Below are 20,289 nucleotides of genomic sequence, written 5' to 3'. Positions count from 1 at the left end.
TGAGGCCACGATCTCTATCAATCAAACCCATCAGTACAGGATATGAAGAGATTTGATTTTTTTTTCTCCACAATTAAATGTTTCATGTTTTTTTTTCCTTTATTAAATCAATTATGTTGCAATGAGATTAGCTCACTAATGTGACACTTTGTCAATCCTTATGATTAAGTTTGATTGCTTCTCATTTAGTTGAAGCCCTTCAGAGAGGAGTGAGGACAGATCTTACAATGCCAGAGCACACACAGCATTGTAAGCTTGCCCAGCAACAAACAAACAAACAACTGAATCAGCTGAAAGATGGTCTCATTAAGTGATCATTGTTGTGGTGGGCTGTGTCAGAGATGGACCAGAGTGAAACTACACTGGGTGTCACAGCCAGCCGTCTGAGTGAGGTGAAACAGGACCCAAATGGCAGACGTGAACACTGTTGAAACAGAACAATTTTATTGTTTACGGGGGTCTGAGCAGTCCGAACTGGGGAGGGTCCAGGATTTCTGGATCTCTGGGAGGAGAAGAGAATGGTAAGTGGCAGTCCTGATCAAACAATATCCAGTTATCCAAGCTTAGTGGGTGGCTTACTGTATCCAGGTGGAAATCCTGAGTGGAGGGAGAGGTTGCTGCTGCTGAACCTGAGCTGGAGCGTAGGGCGAGGTAGGTGAGGTATTTAACGGCGATCGGAGAAGGAAGACTGGAGGTAGAGGTGAACTGGAATTCCAGAGCAGCAGGGCAATGCTAGAGAGGAAGGAAAAAGGCAAGGCAAGGTCAGGTCAGAGCACTTGACTGGAAGCAAAGGTAATACTGGTGGCGGCCTGATTTACCACAGGAACAGTGAGATAATCTGGCAAGGTCTGGTTGCTCCTGCAGTCCTCATAAAGGGAGGCTTGATAAGGGTTGATGGAACACAGCTGCGGAGGCAGGAGCAGACCGGACTCCGCCCAAGGCTTACTGAAACCAGTACAGCCCCACCTAAAGCTCAGGAAAGGGAAGGACAAGCAGCAGAACCGTGACACTGGGATGGTTAATAAATATGTATTATTGTCCTGTAAGAATCATCTGGTCTAAAGACCAAAGAAATGGTGGTGAACTTTTGGATGACAAGATCTTTGACCAAACCCATTTACATCAGGAGCTAGAAAGTTGGAGTCTTAAAAATTTAGCATGAATGCACATCTGATGGACAGACTGTATTGAAAGGTAAATGTTGATGCTGATTAGAAGAAGCGGACGAGCAGAAAATCTTTCTGAGACAGCTCAGACAGCAGAGATGTCTTCAGTAAGAAACTGGAGATCTGTGGTGGTAAATGCTCCCTACTTTGCTGTGTTCTCCTGGAGGAGCAGCAACAGTGGCATAGATGCCAGCAGGATTATTAAAAGCATTCAAACTGTGAAGCAGGGTGAAACTTTGTGTGAATCTGGAGACGTTTCAGTTGGTGAAGAACAGGAGGTCACCAGACAAACTGTTCTCGATGGCATATTACAATGACAGCAGAGCTATTTCTTCAACAAACTCCTGTGGTCCTCAGCACTTTAGAAGATCATTAAATCTTTCACAATAATTCTGTACTACTGCTCATCTCTGCATATGTACTGAATCTCAATTCTAAAAATGCTGGGATGTTGTGTAAAATGTCACTAAAAACAACAATTTGTTAACAATTGGAGCAGACCAGTTGATGGACTCTTGGGAGAGGAGTATTGACCTATTCTTGTCTGATACAGGATTAAAGCTGTTTGATAGTCCAGGATCTACTTTGTTTTGCCTGTTTCATGGTGTGTCAGATGTTTTCTCTTGGGAAAAGGTGTGGACAACAAGCAGGCCTGTCCAGCACTGGTCTCTTCTGTTATGTTATGTTATGTTATGTTATGTTCTGTTATGTTATGTTATGTTATGTTATGTTATGTTATGTTATGTTATGTTATGTTATGTTATGTTATGTTATGTTATGTCAAGGCCTGCCTTGAAAAATATGTTTGTATCAGAGCATACGTGTTTTTTATAACCTGTATATATACCTTTCAGGTTAGGTGGGGCCTTGCCAGATGTGCAAGTTGCCAGTTCCATAAACACTAATGCCCCCATATAACATGCAGGCTTTTAAACTCAGTGCTGATAACAAATGATGATGAGATGAATATGATGCAAAATGTAGATATGTTCAGATTTTAAATAGCGGATGTAAATATATCTAAAGAGTTGAGATGTTTGAGCCTTTATTGTAAAACAGTTGGATTTAGTTCTGCTTTTTGTTGAGCTTTTTTGACATTATAGTATGAGACTGCAACACATTTAGATGCAAAATGTTTATATATATATATATATATATATATATATATATATATATATATATACATATATATATATAAGGTTTGATAAACCTGCTCTATGTGGCTTGTAAAAGAAAAAATAAACACCCATCATATAGTTATTTTCTAAAAAATATCAAATTTAATTTGATTATAAAAGTTGTAGTTTTTTTTTTACATGCACACCCACACATAATCATCATAAATACCATCCAATGATTTCAGTTTTACTTTTCTCTTTTTTTTTTTTTTTTTTTACTTTTTTTCTTTTTTCTTTTTACTTGATTCACAAAGCAAGCACATACGGTGGACTGATACATCTGATTTCAAAGGACACTATGGAGAATGCTTGCAGTCTTTTACAGGGAGAGAAATCTCAGTGCACTAAAAAAAAGGCTGTCGTAAAATCAAGTAGAAACATTTAGAAATTATCTACAAATGGATCATAGTACAAAAGAGCTACACCATTTGGAGACACTACACTCATTCACAGGTGAATGATTTGGTTTTGGAATACCATATTATTTCAACATTGTGAACGATTGGACGAGAAATTATGGTTAGCTTTTAAAAGAAAAGAAAAGAAAAGAAAAGAAAAGAAAAGAAAAGAAAAGAAAAGAAAAGAAAAGAAAAGAGAAAAAATGTAAACCTGTTGCACTGACTTTTTCCTTTGATCTGGCTAACCTCTGTTTTCAGTCCATGTCATCATAAATTTAGATAAAGAATGCAGAGGGGAACCTTTCTTCTCACCATTAACTCACCTCAAGGTCATAACATAATAAAGAAAAAAAAAAGATTAAACGCAGAGAATGAGCATGAAACTAAACAGAAAGTAATCAAAATATTTAAGCTATGTGCTATCCCTCCCGCTAGTATTCAAGTTCTTCAGCACTTCTATTAATCTCAACTGCACAAAAATGTTGGCACAACCTACAGAGACTTTTTTTAATCTTGTCAGATTAACACAGATTATGTCTGTCTCCTTGAAAGCCAAAGACTGAGGTATTTCTAGGTATTTTCCCTAGATTTTTAAGCTTCCCAAGATACATTTTTCTTGGTTTATCTAAGTGCCAACACCATCATAAAGATGTTTGAGCTGAATTTTAAAATTCTGATCACAGAGGGATATATGGTTTCAGAAGTGATGCTAAATATAGAACTATATCTGTTATTTTTAGAGCTTTATGTCCAAATAAAACTCTAATTCCCAATGAACAAATGTAAAATAATCTTCTTAAATAAAAACTTGCAGCTGATAAGAGCAATCTCTTTGAGTTCATCTAATCTAATAAATTATTAAATCATTCAACATCATAGGAATAGAATAAAAATCAGGTCTGTACCAGGTTCCTTTGGAACAATCACATATATGTTGTTTAACACATCAAATTTGTATAAGTATAGTCCTTATGTACTGTAAGTGCAAGTAGAACATGTAAGCAACACAAAACTTGAGTTAAAGAAATTAATATTTCTCTACAGACATCATGTAACAAAAGCAGAGAACAATGCACGCCTCAAGAGCTTTGATTTGTAGTTTTTATGTGACTTCAGCATGTCCCACTAACTACAGATCTGTGTGAGACAACCAAACTAAACAGTGCACAGGCAATGGAGGTAGCAGCACATCACTACAGATCACAGGACCAATAACTACATGAGCTTTCCGTCAGAAAAAATGACTAAACAGAAGAGAAGATCAAATATAAAAGTGCAAAAAAATAAATGCATCACATACTGCCTTACATACTCACAGGCACACAAGCTATGTCTGTAACCAATCATCGGACAAAACACCCACCTTTGTGCAAGAGGAAGATAGACACAAAATTTCATCTTGAACTAGGCGTTTCATGACAGTTTGACAGCAAAGACAACAAATATTACTGCTCTAATTAAGTTCTTAAAAATGACAAAGCACAGGCGACCCGTCATAAAACAAAAACCTGGTTTAAGTCAGTTTTGTAATCAAAACAGGAATGTCATGCTCATATTGGTTTCATAAAGGCCACTGAGACAGCTAAGCTCTCCTGGTGTTTAATGCCCTGGAGCCAATCTACTATTCTTTTCTAAATTACTTTTATCAAATAAAAAAAATCCTGTTCTCAATTCCAGCAGGTAGAAGTGGAAATCTGTCTCTTCTCCCCACATATGCTACCACCTCTCTATGATATTGCACTGAATAAAGATTTTAGTTAGCAGCCAGCATTGATTCACAGAATGTGTCATAACAGTGTAGTCTGTATCATCCCCCCCCCCCATTCTTTGTTTTTCTTTGCTGAGGAAAGCCTTTTGAAAAGTTGAAACCAGATGCTTTGTTTTCACAGCCACCCTGCTTCAAATAATTATAACATTTCTTTTGCCTGATAATAAAATAAGAGAGGAAAATAAATGTCATGAAAATCCTAGTTTTCTTTCTTTTCTTTTTTTTTTTTTTAAACATCCCTTATTTAAAGTACATCACAGTAATATGTGTTTATGTCTGCAAATGACACCGCTCTTAATTTTGGCACTGCACTGTATAAAATGGTCAAACCAGTCACTGAATATAACTACTGTTTATCAGTTGTCAGGCTCACATGGACCAGAAGACAAAGCTCATGTCCTCTTTGTCGTGTGTTGTCAGATCAGAGTTGATTGTATGGATGCTATATACAGAGCCCATCATGTACATGTACAGCACATTTATGCTTCTTTGATTTTTTTTTTTATTTCACAGGGGAGAGTCTCTTCAGGAGTTTCTTTCCCTTGGACAGTAGTCCTTTTTTCTTCTTGTTTGCCAGATCTCTGGGGTCCCTGGGATCCAGTGGGACGTGTGGACCCCTTGTAGGGCTGAGGGGTCTCATGGTACCTGGGAGGAGGGGCCGAACGATCGGGGATGGCGCCCGGACTGGTGTAGTGATGTTGTTGGCCGTGTCAGTGGTGTCTGTGGTAACCTGAGGAGATAAGTGGTGGGGAGGTGTGGAGGTAGGGGGCAGTGTATTACAAATAAACCAACATTTTTCCTCTTTTTTTACTTCAGTGGTAAGTTGCTCTGTTATTTTGATTGTCCTCAAATTAAAACAAAAAAATTAGCAATTCTGAGTTTGGGTAGATGATTTCTAGTGTTCAGACTTTATGCTTTTAGTTAATCATATGGGCTTTTTAATGATGTGCATTTTGTCAACAAGATAGATCTCTTCTTCACCTGCATCTATTTTAAACAAGCTCGAATCCCACAGAAGGCATCATTTTCCTTGGAAAATGTCTTTTATATTTATTATTTTTAGCTTGCATTTGTGAATACAGCAATAAACTGTGGTGTCTGTAAATGTTGTTTTTTTTTTAGAAGTATTTCCAATCCCGTGCAGTGATCTCCACAGCAGAATTGTGTCTACTTTAATGATATTCCCTCTGGTATATTATTGGGAACCTTCACATTTTTTTTATGATATTTTGAACCATATTCAACAAAATACTCAAATTCTTTGCAGTTTTACATCAAGTGATGATAAATGGCAAATTCACTCAAGTAATTTTTTATACAGTGAAAAAAATCCCTCAATCTTTACCTCTGAAAGACAAAGCCTATCTTTCATGTTTGTTTGTTTTCTTATATACATACCCAATCCCATTGCTGATCTTTTTATTAATTATCTATACCACTTTATCCATTAAGGGTCATGGGGAAGCTAGAGCCTAACCCAGCATTAACAGGTGAGAGGCAGGGTACATCCTGGACAGTTCACCAGTCCATCGCACACTCACTCCTAGGGAGAATTTAGAGTGACTAATTAAGTTAACATGCATGTCTTTGGATTGCTGACCTGTTTTACATAATCTTCTTAGTTAATTTAACTAATCCACTATTTTGTTTGTGTTCCAGCTTTTCCAGGATTTTGCAATAACATTTAATACTTCATACGGTATGTTGTCTTTGTACTAATATCTGTTCGAAATGTGTTTTCTTTTTTTTCTTTTTTTTTTTTTTTTTTTTTACAGGGTGTTGAGGGCTCTGAAAAAAGTAAAAACTTGACAGAGGGCTCAAGCATTTCTTTAAACCATAAAAAGGAAAGTTCAAACTTCACAAGCAGCAATGAAAACTTAAAAAGCCTTTCCATTTACTATAAAAAGTCATCATTGATCAAATAATTGATCAATCTTGACTGAGTCAGTAGTTCATAAGGTTCAGGTTCAAATGATGGTAAATCCTGCTTATGGTATGGATAGTCCTACCTGTTTAAAACCATTGAGAAACATCCACTGAGAAATATATAAACTGGGTGAAGAAGACTGGATTTAGTTAAATCTTGTCATTCATGAAGAGTTGGTAGGAAAGTACATTTAACTGCAGAGTTAAGAAGTATGAGGAACTATTTTCGATTATGGTAACCTTTAATAATAATAATAAAAATAATACTAATATTGCACATTTTACTTAAGAAATTAATTTCCAAATCCTTTTTTTGTCTTAGATGGATGCTGGTAAGGTCCATCCTCTGCTTGCCTGCCTGTTTGTCTTATTTAAATATACAGGAGAGATCATGTTTTAATAAACATAAACATTGTAGAAAAGTAGAAACAGAGAAGGAAGCCATCAAATGTTGAACACATTAGCACACCACATAGGCGAAGAGGTCCACCATCAGTAGGCCATGAGGGAACATAGAGTACAGTCAGATACAATACAACACCCAGGGAGACAACGTTAGATTCCAGGCTTCTCCTCTAATGCAGCAGCTTGTATTTCAGCTATCTTCATAGACTAACCTGTCATGTCAGTCAATTTGTGTGTGATTTCACAGACAGTGATGAGGACAATGCAAAAGTTGAGCTAAATTGACAGATTTCTCTAAACTGAGCAATGAAACAAGTCATTACACTAAGTGGCCTTTCGAAGCCTTCCCTGTAACCACAAGCTGTGTGCATCAGAGCTGCGAGCCTGTTATCTCAAGTTGCAAACTTACTGTACAAGGCAGACAGAGCCAATTATGGTGTGAAATGAACAATCTTCCTCTGTTTGTTTGTTTAGTTTTGCCAAGCGGGTGAGGAAAAACAGAAAAGAAATCAGATGTGGCAGCTTTGTCACTATTGAGAAAACCCACATCACTATGGCAACCAAAAACAACACCAACAACAACACCAACACACATGAACACAGAGCGCAAACAATAATGCTTTTTAATATCCAATTTCTTTTTCTTTTATTGTTCCATTGTAACAATACAGGATGGATGTCGCAATGCTGTGGTTAGTTTTGTCTCACGGGCTCAGAGCAAACATGGCGTATCCACTGTCAACAGGGCTGGAAAAAATAGATCTGATGTGTGGGTAATATACATAAAGAAACAAAGCCTCTTTAAGGAAATACAGAAGTCGAGCCAAGAGAGTTATTATAAAATGTATCAAGTTTGAAAAAGTCATGCTTTTCTTTCTGTTTAAACTTAAAACTTTTGTTGTCTAGTAATTCCTTTCAGTGTCATTGGGTATTGTAAAGCACTTATTTATTATAAGAATTATACACAATAACCACAATTTGATTTTGTGTTTCAGTGCAAAAAAGTACCAAATTACTGTGTGTGAAGAGTAAGTTGAGCCTTTTTACGTGTCCTTCTTAATCGGTACTACATGCATGAATCACCCGCACAGAGCTCCCACAGTTCTCTCTCTGTCCGTGTCAGGCTTTGCTTCTTCCTTTCTCTGAGACTAAGAAAGGTGTTCAATTGGATTTTGCCCTTTTCCAGAGGTTGAGGGGGAGGTTGTTAGTCTGTTTAGAGTCACCACTGTCACCACATGGACAAACACACACAATGAACAGCACACAGACTGCAAGTGGAGGAAGCAAGAGACGGAAATCAAGAGAGAGGACGAAGGATGGATGAACACAGGGCCTAGCGCTGAGAGCGACGATGATGATGTACCCGTTTTCCCTCTGATACGGTGGCGGCAGAGTTGGCAGGGGGCCGGTTGGTGGGCTCTTCCTGGGGGTAGTGGGACGGGGTATCGGTCAGATAGACTTCCACGTCATCAGGCACTTCTTCTAGGAAGTTAGAGGGAACCAGACCGCGATGGCCATTGATCTCACCCTGCAAACAGAAATAAAATGAGCAGAATACCGGACCTTAGATGAAACAAAACATCATACTACCACCACCATGTTTTACTGATTTTTAGAATCCTAACATCAAATATAATACATCATATGTACAAATGAAAATCTCTATGTAATTCTAATCTAATTAAAGCAAATGTCAAGTGTTCTTTCGTTAAACTTTTCATCCAATCAGAATAATAAAGAGCTTTAAGCAAAGAAAATTATGTGAGCAGGAGCAACACTTGCTCACTTGCTGACACTTTGAAGCCAGCTGTAGCTGAGTTTAGGGCTATAATTGGTCCAAAGTTTTGTTTTAATTAAGGTTAAGTAGTTTTTAGCAAATCCAACAGCTGCTGGACAAGTGAATGTCAAAATTAGCCAGAGTCAGAAAGGTCTGTTGTTTGAGGAGCATTCAGCTTCTATGTGGCCGTGCAGACTACTAAACACTTTGCTCTTGTTATCTTTAGCAGCATTGCGTCTCTGTAGCAACTTTCCTCTAGATATAGATGATTTGGAGGTTTGTGGGTGTTTCTGAGCTGACGCAAGAAAAAAAATAAATAAGGAGGAGATATTCTTTAGCCCTACTTTGTCCTTTAGTCTGCAGACTGAGATAAGAACCTTGTATTTATTGGGGTAGAAGTAGATTGGCTGATTACTCCCAAAATCTTAATTTTTGTCTTAATCATTTAATGTTGTAGCGTCTAAAATTAGTTACCTTTATTTTTCATTCTTTATTAAGACAAGCCTTTCATGCTGTTGCAGTGAATAGATGGATCAATATCTTGCTATGGTTGTTGAGTTGACCAAGGACAAGGAATGAAAAGAGAGAGTAAGAACTTGAGGACAAAGCATTGGATCGAAAATAAATGAACATGGCTTTCAGGGTTTTTCACATCTATTCTATTTAAAGGACTGATATAAACACCCAAACCGCTTCATAATTTAACAGGACTGTACCACATTAGTTATTTGTGTGAGCACATCTGCAGCATCCTTCCATATTTGCATGAGGCTTCACTGCTCTGTCTGAGCACTGTGGCTCAGCTGATTCTATCAAAAGGTTCAATTTAGTAGAATCTGGAAAGGATAAATATGTTTTTCTTTCGTGTGTATGTTTTTTTTTTCTTTCTTTAAATAGGCCAGATCCAGACACAGAATAACCTTAATGATTAATTAGAAACCCATTCAACTTGGAGAAGTAGCACTCACATAATAAAACCCATCTTCATCGATGTCTCCAAACACAGCAATGATGTCACCAGCACAGAATGTCAGCTCAGCCTATGACATGACAGAGATACGTTTGATCCAGTTTATTACGTTTCTTATGCAGTTAAGAAAATAAAGAATTTTCTAGACTTTTATAAGCAATACGAATGAACTTGTTTAGTAATTTCTTTTTTTTTTTTTCAAAATTTTGTAAAAAATAACTTGATAAACAACCATTAATTATGTAGGTAGATAACTGTGATAAAAATACATTATAAATCTTTGCACAAAGAAAGCTACAAGTGTAATGTGCCTTGTCATTATAAGATGTATCTAGTAGGTGTTACCTCAACATCAACGTTAGGGGAGCTCTCTCTAGGGTCATAGTCGTAAAGAGCCACCATCCGTCTTGAGGCCTGATCTCGACGCAATCCTCTTCTGTTTTGTTCTGGAGGTGACAATATACATTTTAGCAGAAAGATTCCCTTTTGTTTATGTACCTCTTCTGAAATATTATCTTTGTTTACATCCTGAAATATTGTGTTATTTCATGTTGCATAGCTCTTGCTTTTGATTTTGCACCTCAGGGCCATCAAATCCAGCTCCATGAAAGTCTGTACAACTCCAGTCTGTTTAAGGACAGACAGCTAACATGCTTCTGCGATACCTATTCTGTCCACGGGGGTGCTGAGGGGCAGAAAGCCCTGTTTCATGAGCTCGTCCATGGTCTCTTCGTCGTCTGCTCGTATCTCTGACACCATGTTACACGGGATCAGCCCCATCCTGCCTCGCACTTCTCCTCTGTAAAACCCATCTGTGTCTTTATCGCCATAAATCTGGCAGAGAGTGAAAAACCAATGTTTAGGGCTTTTGATACTAGCTTTTCTACAATGATGATTTTACATCTCTGGATACTTTTATAACTGTGTATCATTGTAAGACTAGCAGGTAAAGACAGCTGTAGCACCCTCCTTTTCCGGAGAGTTCCCCTCATAACAATCACGATCATGAAAGCAGTGCTATAAATATCATCTGAATTTGAATCTCCCACCCTAATGATTTGCCCTTCTTTGAAGGGAAGCTCCTCATCAGCTGCATCTGGGTTTGGGGACATGGACAGAGGATCATAGTCAAAGAGGGCCACAAAGATCCGAAAAGGCTCCTCAGGCTCTGACTCATCATAGTATGTAGGAGAGCGGCGATCTCGATTCCTGTGGCCATCTTAAACAGACGACAAACAAAAAAGACAACTCATAAAATCCCACCCCATCAGGCCACATTACTGCCAAGAAGCCAATAAATGTGACCAAACACTTGAAACAAGCACATTCTTGGACATTTTGTTCCATAGTACTAGAGTGAGGAGCCTTTGTTTGTGATATTAATGATAGAACAGCTTTCAGAGCACTGAGTAGCAGAACTTCAACTTTTTGCAGCACACAGTGTACATCACTTCTATGATAAACAAATGTGTGACATATCTTTGTCATGCTTCATTCAAAGGAAATCAATGAGAAAATTCTGTGGCTTCATAATTCTTATTGATTTGATCATGCTCTGCATGATTGATTTGATTCTCTAATCTAGCCATATTTGTGCCTGTCAGCATGCAAGAAGAAATCTGTGACCAGTGAACTATTTAATGAATTTCCTGCCTCAGACACACATGCTTCCACAAATACACGCACACATACTCAGGGCATGTATTTCTTCAATTCTTTTTTTTTTTTTTTTTTTGAGGTTTAAATGTGCAGAGAAACAAATGAGGGGCAACAAATTGTGCAGTACAAAGACAAATGTGAGTCATGAACATGACACAACATAAGACAAGACTCTGACATGCATACAGGATTGCAGGATTGAGCCTGAGTCTCACGGAGAGTTGTGAGCCCATTAAAGCTAGAAACTATCGGGCCAATGCTGAAAAGTATAAGCTAATGATGTCGATGTATATTGCTCCAAGGTAAGTTTTTGGTAACTTCTAAATTATTTGATAAGTGCATTAATGTGCTGCTAAGAGAGAAGTGTGAGGGATGACTACATTTGTGACAACTACTTTCTCAAACTGATATTTCTACAATATTTTCAATTCTCTAACAATAGTGTGCATGATTGCTGCCATATATTCAAAGTAGATGTGGCTGTATCACAAAGGGAAGGGTTTTAGCAGGGGTTGAGAGCATTGTGCCTTAGATTCCCTGAGCACTCAATCAACCATAATCATCTGCTACTTCGGAAACTTCATTCCTGGACCAGACGTCTTGCCAATGTGTTCACCATTCCAGTGCAGTGCAGTCATGCTGTTCAACTGTAAGCATAATACTAACTAAAATTCTTTAAGACAAACAAACAGGCAGATGCAAGTGTCCACATCTACTTCCTGCTATTTGCGAAGTGCTGGTGGCCTGTTTTGCTGCCATGCTGTGGTGGTAGAAACAGCACTGCAGGCACATACCATGGGGAGACCTGGTGCCGCCCATGTGCCTGCGGGATGACCATGTCCTGTGCCGAGCTACTCTGCCATAGTTAACATCCTTGGCGATGGGGGAGAGGTTTCCCTCACTGTTATTTTCAGAGGTTACTTCTACAGGAAACACCAGTTAGAAAGTGAGGGGGTTACACAGCAAACTTAACCTTCCCATCCTAAAATATTTGTGTTGTTCCCTATCATTTTGAAGAAATACATGTGAGCAAGTATGTAAATCTGCTATAGCAAATCTATTCTTTATTAGTGACAGAGCACATTCATTTATCACTGTGTAGCACAAAAGTTCACAGCAGTTAAATAAAGCTGCATCACGATAAAATCAAAGTCTGTGTATTGAAAGGAATGAGCATGGTTGAAAGACACAGAGGTGAGCTGAAAACACAAAGAAGCTCAAGAGGGTTTTAATAGAGCATCAAACACAAATGTACCATGGCACAAAAAACATAAAATCCTAAAACAGTCTTTACTTGCTTTCTTTTAACCACCTGTCCATACTAACCAATGGAGGGGACCATTAGAGGTCGCCTCTGGGGATGAGGACCGCCGTGATGAATTCGTCTACCCCCGTCATGATCATGGCGGCCTCCAGCTGGAGTGTTTGACTGGAAAACACACAAACAAAGCAAATATTCACAAATATTAAGAATTCATGAGCTGGTCACAGAAATTTGGGCGTGCTCATAAACAGCATGTGAAAGAAAGAGTGTGAAATTGTACAAATTATATGTCAACAAAACCATGCAGGCAAGCACTAAAACACAGACGTTTAGACTCACATTCAAACATGTACAAGCCAATGGGAAATCTTCGTGTCTGAATGAAACTATAGTTAGTGGAATAGTACTGAATCAAACTTGGAAGTTTAATAAAACATTAGCCAAAGACATTAATGATCTGTGTTAATGCCTCAAAGTTCTGTCATATCTCTGTGGTAAGCAAATCCAGTCTGTCTTTGTTTTTCTGTTTTACTGAAACATCAAAGATGCTGATAGACAGCAGCAAATTTACAGAGTAATTTGCTAAATCAGGCAGATAAAACAGTAACGGCGAGTTGAAACAGTTGAATCATTAACAACTGCAGCTGCATAGAGACTCGACCATATGTATTCATAAGAGCGTCACTTAAAACTGTGAAACAATGGAGCTCATCAGAAGTACCAACTGTTCACCGTGTGGAAGCGACTTAAAACAAAGAGTATCACTGTGTCTTTCTCTGCTCTCCATCATAAAAGAATTATCCTCAAGGAGTTCAATTGAACAGTAAAAAAATGCAACCTCCTATAATTTTTCTTGAGTGATTTTCCTTGACCAAATTGGAATAGGGTTGAGGAAAAGTGGAAGGAGGAATTTAGGATGATGACCCTACTTAAACTAAGCAGTGATATAAGTCCGCTGCACTGAAACTACAAGTGCTCAATAAATATTCAACAAAAATGTTTTAGATATTTAATCTGATTTAATCTTATCACAACATCACATTGACTACTGTAACTCAACTACACCTGAGGCCTTTTTTTATCTCTTGTCCATTGTCCTGTAATTGTCCATGTCCATGTCCATTGACCTTCTCCTCCTACCTTCTTCATCTTAAGATACTGCTGGTTTCTTGTGAGAGCCATGGAATCCAATCTTGAGGGAATCCATCTTTACATGCAGCAAACTCTGTTTGTGGGTGCAGCACAAAAGTTCAAGCCACTCAGCATCCTGTACAGGCAGCTACAGGTGGGTTTTAGTTGTAATAACAATCAATAATGGAGGTTAATATTCACTTACTGGTTCAGGTTGGAACATTTGTTCATCTGATTAGCTGGGTAATCACCAGCTAAGTTTTGTTTGGGTGCACCTGCCTTTTTCCAAACACTACTTAGGAAGGACTCTACCGGTAATTGGGTGAAACGAACTGGCGTGCCAATTGTTTCTGTCCAATGAGCTGCAACTTTTTCTACGTCAATTTGAAATAAACTCAGCACACGCACCAACAACACATATCAAATGCAAGTCAAGGCAGCAGTCTCATTTGAAGTATCTGTGCCTGTGCAGTTCGCTAAATAATAATAAACATGAGTGGTGGAGTCTTGGGTTTTATAATAAGTGCAAAGAACTGCACCTTGGGCGTGTTGTGCGAGTTGCGTCGCCGTCCCTCTTCCAGCTGCATCTCAGAGTACAGCTCCTCCTCATCCTCTTCCATGATGTCAGACAGGTCAGAGCCCCGGCTGCTTTCGCTGTGATAATCTTCATTGTGACTATAGTGAGGCTTTTTGTTGTTACAAAGACACAAACACAAACACACAGACGCAATTGTTTAAGTCTACAAACAAATGACATACCAAAGAACACAGGGATGGGCACGCACATGAAAAAACACAGAAACGTGGGCAAAAGAGTGGATGCATGCAACTATCCAAACATGCATGCACAGACACACACACATCCTAATACAGCTAAGAGGTTTTCCACTGAGTAATACAGTGTTCACAGGAGGGCAAAGAATTCATCACTTATCACTCTGTTCTTACCGGCCTCCCCAGCTCAGAGCCTCTGAGAAACTCATCAACTGAGGGCCCTCTCCTACGGCCACGTGCAAACCCTTCCTCATCTTCGTCTTCCTCATCAGAGTGATGCTGGTGAAATGAATAACCCTGCTCTCCGTATCTGTCCTGCCTCCTGTCTCCCTGAAAACACAAAAGAAATACAATGAACATTTATCTTCACTTTGTGTGAAGGTGTCATTTCAATGTCATTAGGCACAACTGCATCCAGCCTTTCATTTCCAGACCTTGCCAGTTTCTGCCGCCACCCTCTGCGCTGCTTCTCGGGCAATGGCTTTGGCCACAGTGTCTGGGATGAGCGTGCCTCTGGGCTGAGGAAGAATCCTCTGAGGGGATGGAGAACGTGGATTGGCAGGACGAGGGGCCTCAAGAGTGTGGCCTTGCATGGGCACAGGAGGCTGTGAAGGAGATCGTGTGGGATCCCAGCCAGGCTGGCCAGGTGGAATAGCTCCTCCGTGGTGGGCGGTGTGCTCTTTGGCATCCAGGTCTCTGGCACTTACTGGTCTCTGAGGTATAGGGTGGGGTTGAGGGTGGGGTAACAGAGGGAGTTGGTGCTGGGGCCTGGGACCCTGATGAGGTGGATGAGGCTGAATATGTAAAGGTTGGGGATGTGGGAGTCCAAGCTGGGGCTGAGGGGGCCCTCCTGGATGGGGAAGTCTAGGATGAGATTGAGGGTGTGGAGGATGTGGCGGAAGTGGTTGTCCATGGGGCGGAGCAGGAAGCTGGGGGCTGGGGTGAGGAAGGTGAGGGGAATGGAGATGGGGTTGAGCATGGGGGTGAGGCGGGGGACCCGTGTGAGGGTGCATTGGTGGTGGCAGGGGAATCGGAGGTAGAGGCACAAGCAGGTTGTTTGGAATGACGGCGACTTGGGAGTCCTGGGATTCTCCCTGTACTGACAGCGTCCTAACAATGACTTCTCTGGCCTCCAGGCATTGAATCCTTGTCAGCTCAACAGTAACATAGTCTGCCATTGGGAATAACACCTCAGCTACCTAGGAAAAAACAGAAGGAAATAAATTGTAAATATCAAAAGGATCTGCATTAGAAGTTTTTGTTTTCTTTTTTTTCTAGCAAAACACACCAAATGATGTTGTAAGTTGCAAGAGTGAAAACAGTATTTATGCCCAACTACTGCAAATTTTCCTACAGCTGCTGCACAATCCTTCATATTACACATTACACATATAGGCTGACATGACATCAGGCCAGATGTTTATGTCAACACTAACTGAACTGGGTATACCATAACCGTGGTTTGGTTTGACAGTCTTCCTCAGCATGACTGAGAAAGAAACTGATGTTATCTGACACGCTTTTAACTCTCAACTCTGGGTATGGCCTGTGAGTTCTATGTTTATTTATCCCAAGTAGTGTAAAAAGAAAAAGGAACTGTGCTGCTCAGTACAAACTGAAACACTTTATTATGTTTTATTTTGGGTCTTTGTTAGTCAAATTTTGAAACAAATTGATATAAGTTTGCTTGGGTGGGAAAATTAATCCTCAAATTTTAACCGACAGACAGCAGCTTTGAAGCAAATCTAGTCATAAACTGACTAAACTTTTCAAATAATTTGTGTTGATTTATTTAAGCAGTCACCAGAGGGGGTGAGAGACCTTCCCAAGACATTTACAGGTTCAAGAATGAGAGTCATGTACTGAGCGTTAATCACAAGTAGGTGGCAATGTTGAGTACACTAAAGGCACTGATGACATAATACCCCTGCCAAAGAGGCTATTAACATCCCATCTGTGATGTATATCCTAGGTTTTCAACTGGATTAAACATCATTAAACAATTTACACGGTGTTTACAGTATTTAATATTATATCTGTGAACAGCATGAGGATCTCTGACATACAGATTCCCTTCTCACTAAGCATGATACTTTTCCCCCTCTAAATCATATGCAATGCCTTTAAAACTAAAAATGGGCATCCCACTATCACTCTCTATACCTTCCTTATAAAAGGCTAAGATGAATAAAGAATAAAGTCGATGTCAGTATTATTAAGACGTGCTTACTCACCCTCTGTCCTTTAGTACAGACTGCATAGCCGATGACATTTGCCCCGTTAGACGTGCCTGTGGGAGAAAGGATGGGAGGCTTCCAGTGAACCCGCAAAACCCCTGGAGCTTGCCCACAGAGCACCTGCACATCCTGCGGAGGCAGCGGAGGGCCTGGAGGTGAAGAGCATGTGTAAGAAGAAAATCTATTATTTTGCTTCCCTAATGTTGCCATCATATTAAGAGGAAACAGATGTGAAGCATTCATCTAATGCACAAATGGGTACAAACACAACCATGCACAGAAATGCCTAGAAATAAATGAGGGAGTGAGGAAGTGGAGGGGACTACAATACAAACTGGCTTTATTTTACAATTTCCAATATAAAGTTACATGTGTACAATAATTGCATAACATCTTTTTCATCTTTTGTGGGGATACATGCAAAACCTTTAGTAGCTGGTGGGAGGCATTTTCAAAACATTCTGGGCTCCTTTTCATAACCTTAAAACTCTGTAATTAAACTGAGTAGTAGAAGTAAGTTGGCTTAATGTTTCTAAAACAATATTTTTGGGGGGTTGAGTATTAAAACTTAGCACTAATCCAAGGGCCCACCTGTCCCATTGCTACATGGAACCAATGCTGTCTCTTTTCCCTCTGTACCCGCATGCAGGAAACAATACAGAGACCACCTACAGCTAATTCTTTGTCTTTCTCTCAGCTGGAATATTGGATAACACATGCATAACTACATTCAAGCAAAAGTAAATGCACAAAATAAGAAAAATTGGATTTTCAATAAGCAGTAGGGGGGGCACTGCTTTATATGGAAGTGTTTTTTCCAGGCTAGGCTACAGGCTGAAGAAATGACTCACCACAGTAATAACTGATCATATCTCATGGTGCTTAGCCGGTCCCTAATTAGTGATGTGCTCTGCATGGCAAACTTGGGCAAAATTGCATTTGAATTTGGTTTCAAGCAACAATTCATGTTTAAATTTGAATGCAATTTAAATATAACACAAAATATTGTTTGTAAATGAGAGTAAATGCTTTTAATCTCCAAACCACAGCCAAATGCTATTTTACCCACATGCCTTCAGTGATTGATTACACTGAACAATGCATGATCATCATTCTCAATTTCACTCTCATGACCCTCTCCCTAAAGCATTAATTATATCTATATACGGCTTTCCATATTTTTTATTGCTAAAACACAGGAAAACCAGCCCAGCACTGATGTTTTATTCTGACCTGTTCTGCAAAAAGGTGTTGGACCTGGACAAAAAAACAAAAAAACAAACCAAAAAAAAATACAAAACAATTGCATAGTAAGGAAATGAGATAACAAATCACTTCAACATTAAAGCTAACTTTACAGTTTATAGGAATCAAAAAGGTATCAGCAGTCTGAAACCTCCTAACCAACAACAGGATTGTTAAAATCTTGTAAAAGAAACAATAATAATAATATTGATGTTGACTGTATATGATTGCAGAGAAAATAGTGTTTCTCACCAGCTGCTTGAGTGCAAAACTCCACACCAGCTTCTTTCCTCTCTCTCTGCTCAAGTGGCAGTTGCCATGGCACCTGGTGGGGCTGCGCAACCACCGACACCTTGTACACTGTCAGAGGCTTCAGGTTGTGAAAGCGTAGTCTATACCTTCCTGGTTTTACCACTGCATGCTCCACTCCATCTAAGAGCACAGTGTGACCATAATTACTGTTGCTAGGCAGCCAAGAGAGCTCGGCAGTGTCACGCTGGATGTCATCCACCCGAAGACCGCATGGCGCCACCACCACGTTGGCTCCCACCAGCAAGGTGCAGCGCAGCTCATCTGACAAGCCCCTGTCAGTGACAGTCAGCACTGACACGCGATGAACGCAGCCGTCCAGGTCCAGCTTCTCCAGCAAACACTTGGTCCGACCGCTGTATGGTAAACTGGCACGAAGTTCCCCGTCCACTAAAACGTTGTAGCCAGAGATGTTCCCCCAGCCCATAGGCACTACTGGAGGCTCCCAGGCCACAATAACACTTCGTGCCAGCTGCTTAATCAAAGTGATCTTACGGGGGTAAGGCACAACATCTTCAGCTAAGTCCTCGAGATCCAAGGGCCCACCTGTCCCATTGCTATATGGAACCAAGGCATTACTTGTGCCCAGGAGGCCATCTTGGGAGGCACCTCCATCCGTTGCCATCAAGGCCAGGGGTGCATGGTCCAGAGGGCCCATGTCTTCCCCTCCCTCCCCAGCTGTTTTTTCTTTGTCCTGGACAAATTCCACAAAGTTAGAAGGAACAAGTCCTCTTTGGCCATCCAGCAGCTCACCTGTGATACAGAAAAAGGAGGGATGTATAAAGAACAACTCAGAAATAACTTTTTGCCTGCCTCCATGTGCATGTTTTTTTTTTTTTTTTCTTTATTTATACATGTAGTTCCATTGAGACAAACAGTCTCTTTTACAAGAGAGACCTGTTGGGGTGATTACTTATGATTGAAAAACATGGAAATGCTGGAACCTGAAGAAGCTGTAATTCTACAAATGCTTCCACACGAAAGGGTAGCACCCTCAGTGATTCCCCCCATTATTGTTTAAATTAGGCTCCACTCATGGCCTACTACAAGACAGAGGCATTAATAAGAGCATTTTGGGATAATCTGTGAGCCAAAGGTGGGCGGCATACATCAGATGCTTCCTCTCATGCTTCTTGCAGTAAAAAAAAAGGAGAAAACATCCCTTCACAGGTAGTTGGACTTTAGTTATTCTTTTGGAAAATGTCCAGGAACACCCTTGAGTATGTAGTTTCTGCAGTAAATTCAGGAAAAAAAGGTCACATTTGTGGTGCAATTTTACCTTTAGGCAAGAAGTTTCTCTTCGACAAAGGTCCTTATCATCTTGCCCTTCAATCCCCTTTTCCACAGATGCCTGGGTGACCTTAAGACCATCTCCGTGCAATTTCTCAAGTGTTTATGAGATAGACTGTGTGTGTGTTGTTTTTGTATGATGGTGACTAAGCTGAGCCCCACTGGATTAGTCATCATACTAAAAGGGACTAAGGTCCCATCTTGTCAACAGCTTGGTCTGAGGCCCAAGTCTCCCTCCTGTGTGGTAAATACAGAGCTCCTCCACAATACCGTGCAATCTGACCGCCCACAGCTAATGAATCACTGCAGCTGAGTTCCACTGTGAGTACGACAGACTGTGCTGGCTGCACGATTGCTAGCTAGGGGGATTAGGATTGCCTCTGATGGAGAAGCCTTTATAATTCTAAAGAGATTAAAAAGAGAGTCACTCCAATCAGCAGTTATGAAAAAGTATGCAGGAAGTTTTCCTGGTGACACCCAGCATTGACTAAGATGACGTCACAGAATAAACATGGCTAAAAGGCATGTGATGGATATGCTCAGTGTAAGGGCGCCAAGTCATTCAAGCTGTTGTGTAAAAACCATCTTGCAGCAATGTTTACAGAAATTATTGCATCTTGAGCACTGTATGTTCTTTCATATTATGGTTTGATTGAGCCGTATTGTCACATATTAGCCACATAACCCAAAGTGTAGGAGATTCATCAAGAAAAGGTGCAAAATGCATCACAATATTTACTATGGGCCATTGAAGTCAATATTCCTCGGACAATAGATGAAGTGATTATTTAG

The 20,289-nt window shown here is 39.9% G+C and overlaps 1 protein-coding gene and 1 long non-coding RNA gene across 9 annotated transcripts in view; both read right to left on the bottom strand.

Annotated features, from left to right (window-relative positions):
* Positions 1-427: 427 nt before the first annotated feature.
* On the bottom strand, positions 428-640 carry LOC121630234. Its single transcript, XR_006008497.1, has 2 exons — positions 580-640; positions 428-502 (listed from the first exon to the last, which is right to left on the bottom strand). It is a non-coding gene; the product is annotated as an uncharacterized LOC121630234 (long non-coding RNA).
* Positions 641-2,422: 1,782 nt separating this feature from the next.
* Positions 2,423-20,289, bottom strand: part of rimbp2a (RIMS binding protein 2a) — a 66,224-nt gene continuing 48,357 nt past the window's right edge. For 3 of the 8 annotated variants that reach the window (XM_041970881.1, XM_041970886.1, XM_041970888.1), the window contains 14 exons: positions 18,151-18,960; positions 17,887-17,910; positions 16,651-16,802; positions 14,851-15,615; positions 14,591-14,746; positions 14,182-14,328; positions 12,574-12,676; positions 12,042-12,170; positions 10,638-10,684; positions 10,254-10,422; positions 9,934-10,034; positions 9,587-9,658; positions 8,205-8,369; positions 2,423-5,240 (listed from right to left, as the gene is read on the bottom strand). In XM_041970881.1, coding sequence (XP_041826815.1) covers positions 5,013-5,240; positions 8,205-8,369; positions 9,587-9,658; positions 9,934-10,034; positions 10,254-10,422; positions 10,638-10,684; positions 12,042-12,170; positions 12,574-12,676; positions 14,182-14,328; positions 14,591-14,746; positions 14,851-15,615; positions 16,651-16,802; positions 17,887-17,910; positions 18,151-18,960 — 3,068 coding nt within the window. In that variant the 3' untranslated portion in view covers positions 2,423-5,012. Of the gene's footprint in view, positions 5,241-8,204; positions 8,370-9,586; positions 9,659-9,933; positions 10,035-10,253; positions 10,423-10,637; positions 10,808-12,041; positions 12,171-12,573; positions 12,677-14,181; positions 14,329-14,590; positions 14,747-14,850; positions 15,616-16,650; positions 16,803-17,886; positions 17,911-18,150; positions 18,961-20,289 lie in introns of all 8 variants that reach the window. The other 5 variants (XM_041970887.1, XM_041970884.1, XM_041970885.1 and 2 more) reach the window with 5 other exon arrangements.

Source organism: Melanotaenia boesemani, chromosome 19, assembly GCF_017639745.1.
Source record: "Melanotaenia boesemani isolate fMelBoe1 chromosome 19, fMelBoe1.pri, whole genome shotgun sequence".
NCBI classification, from domain to species: Eukaryota; Metazoa; Chordata; class Actinopteri; order Atheriniformes; family Melanotaeniidae; genus Melanotaenia; species Melanotaenia boesemani.
This window is presented reverse-complemented; position numbering and strand designations above follow the sequence as displayed.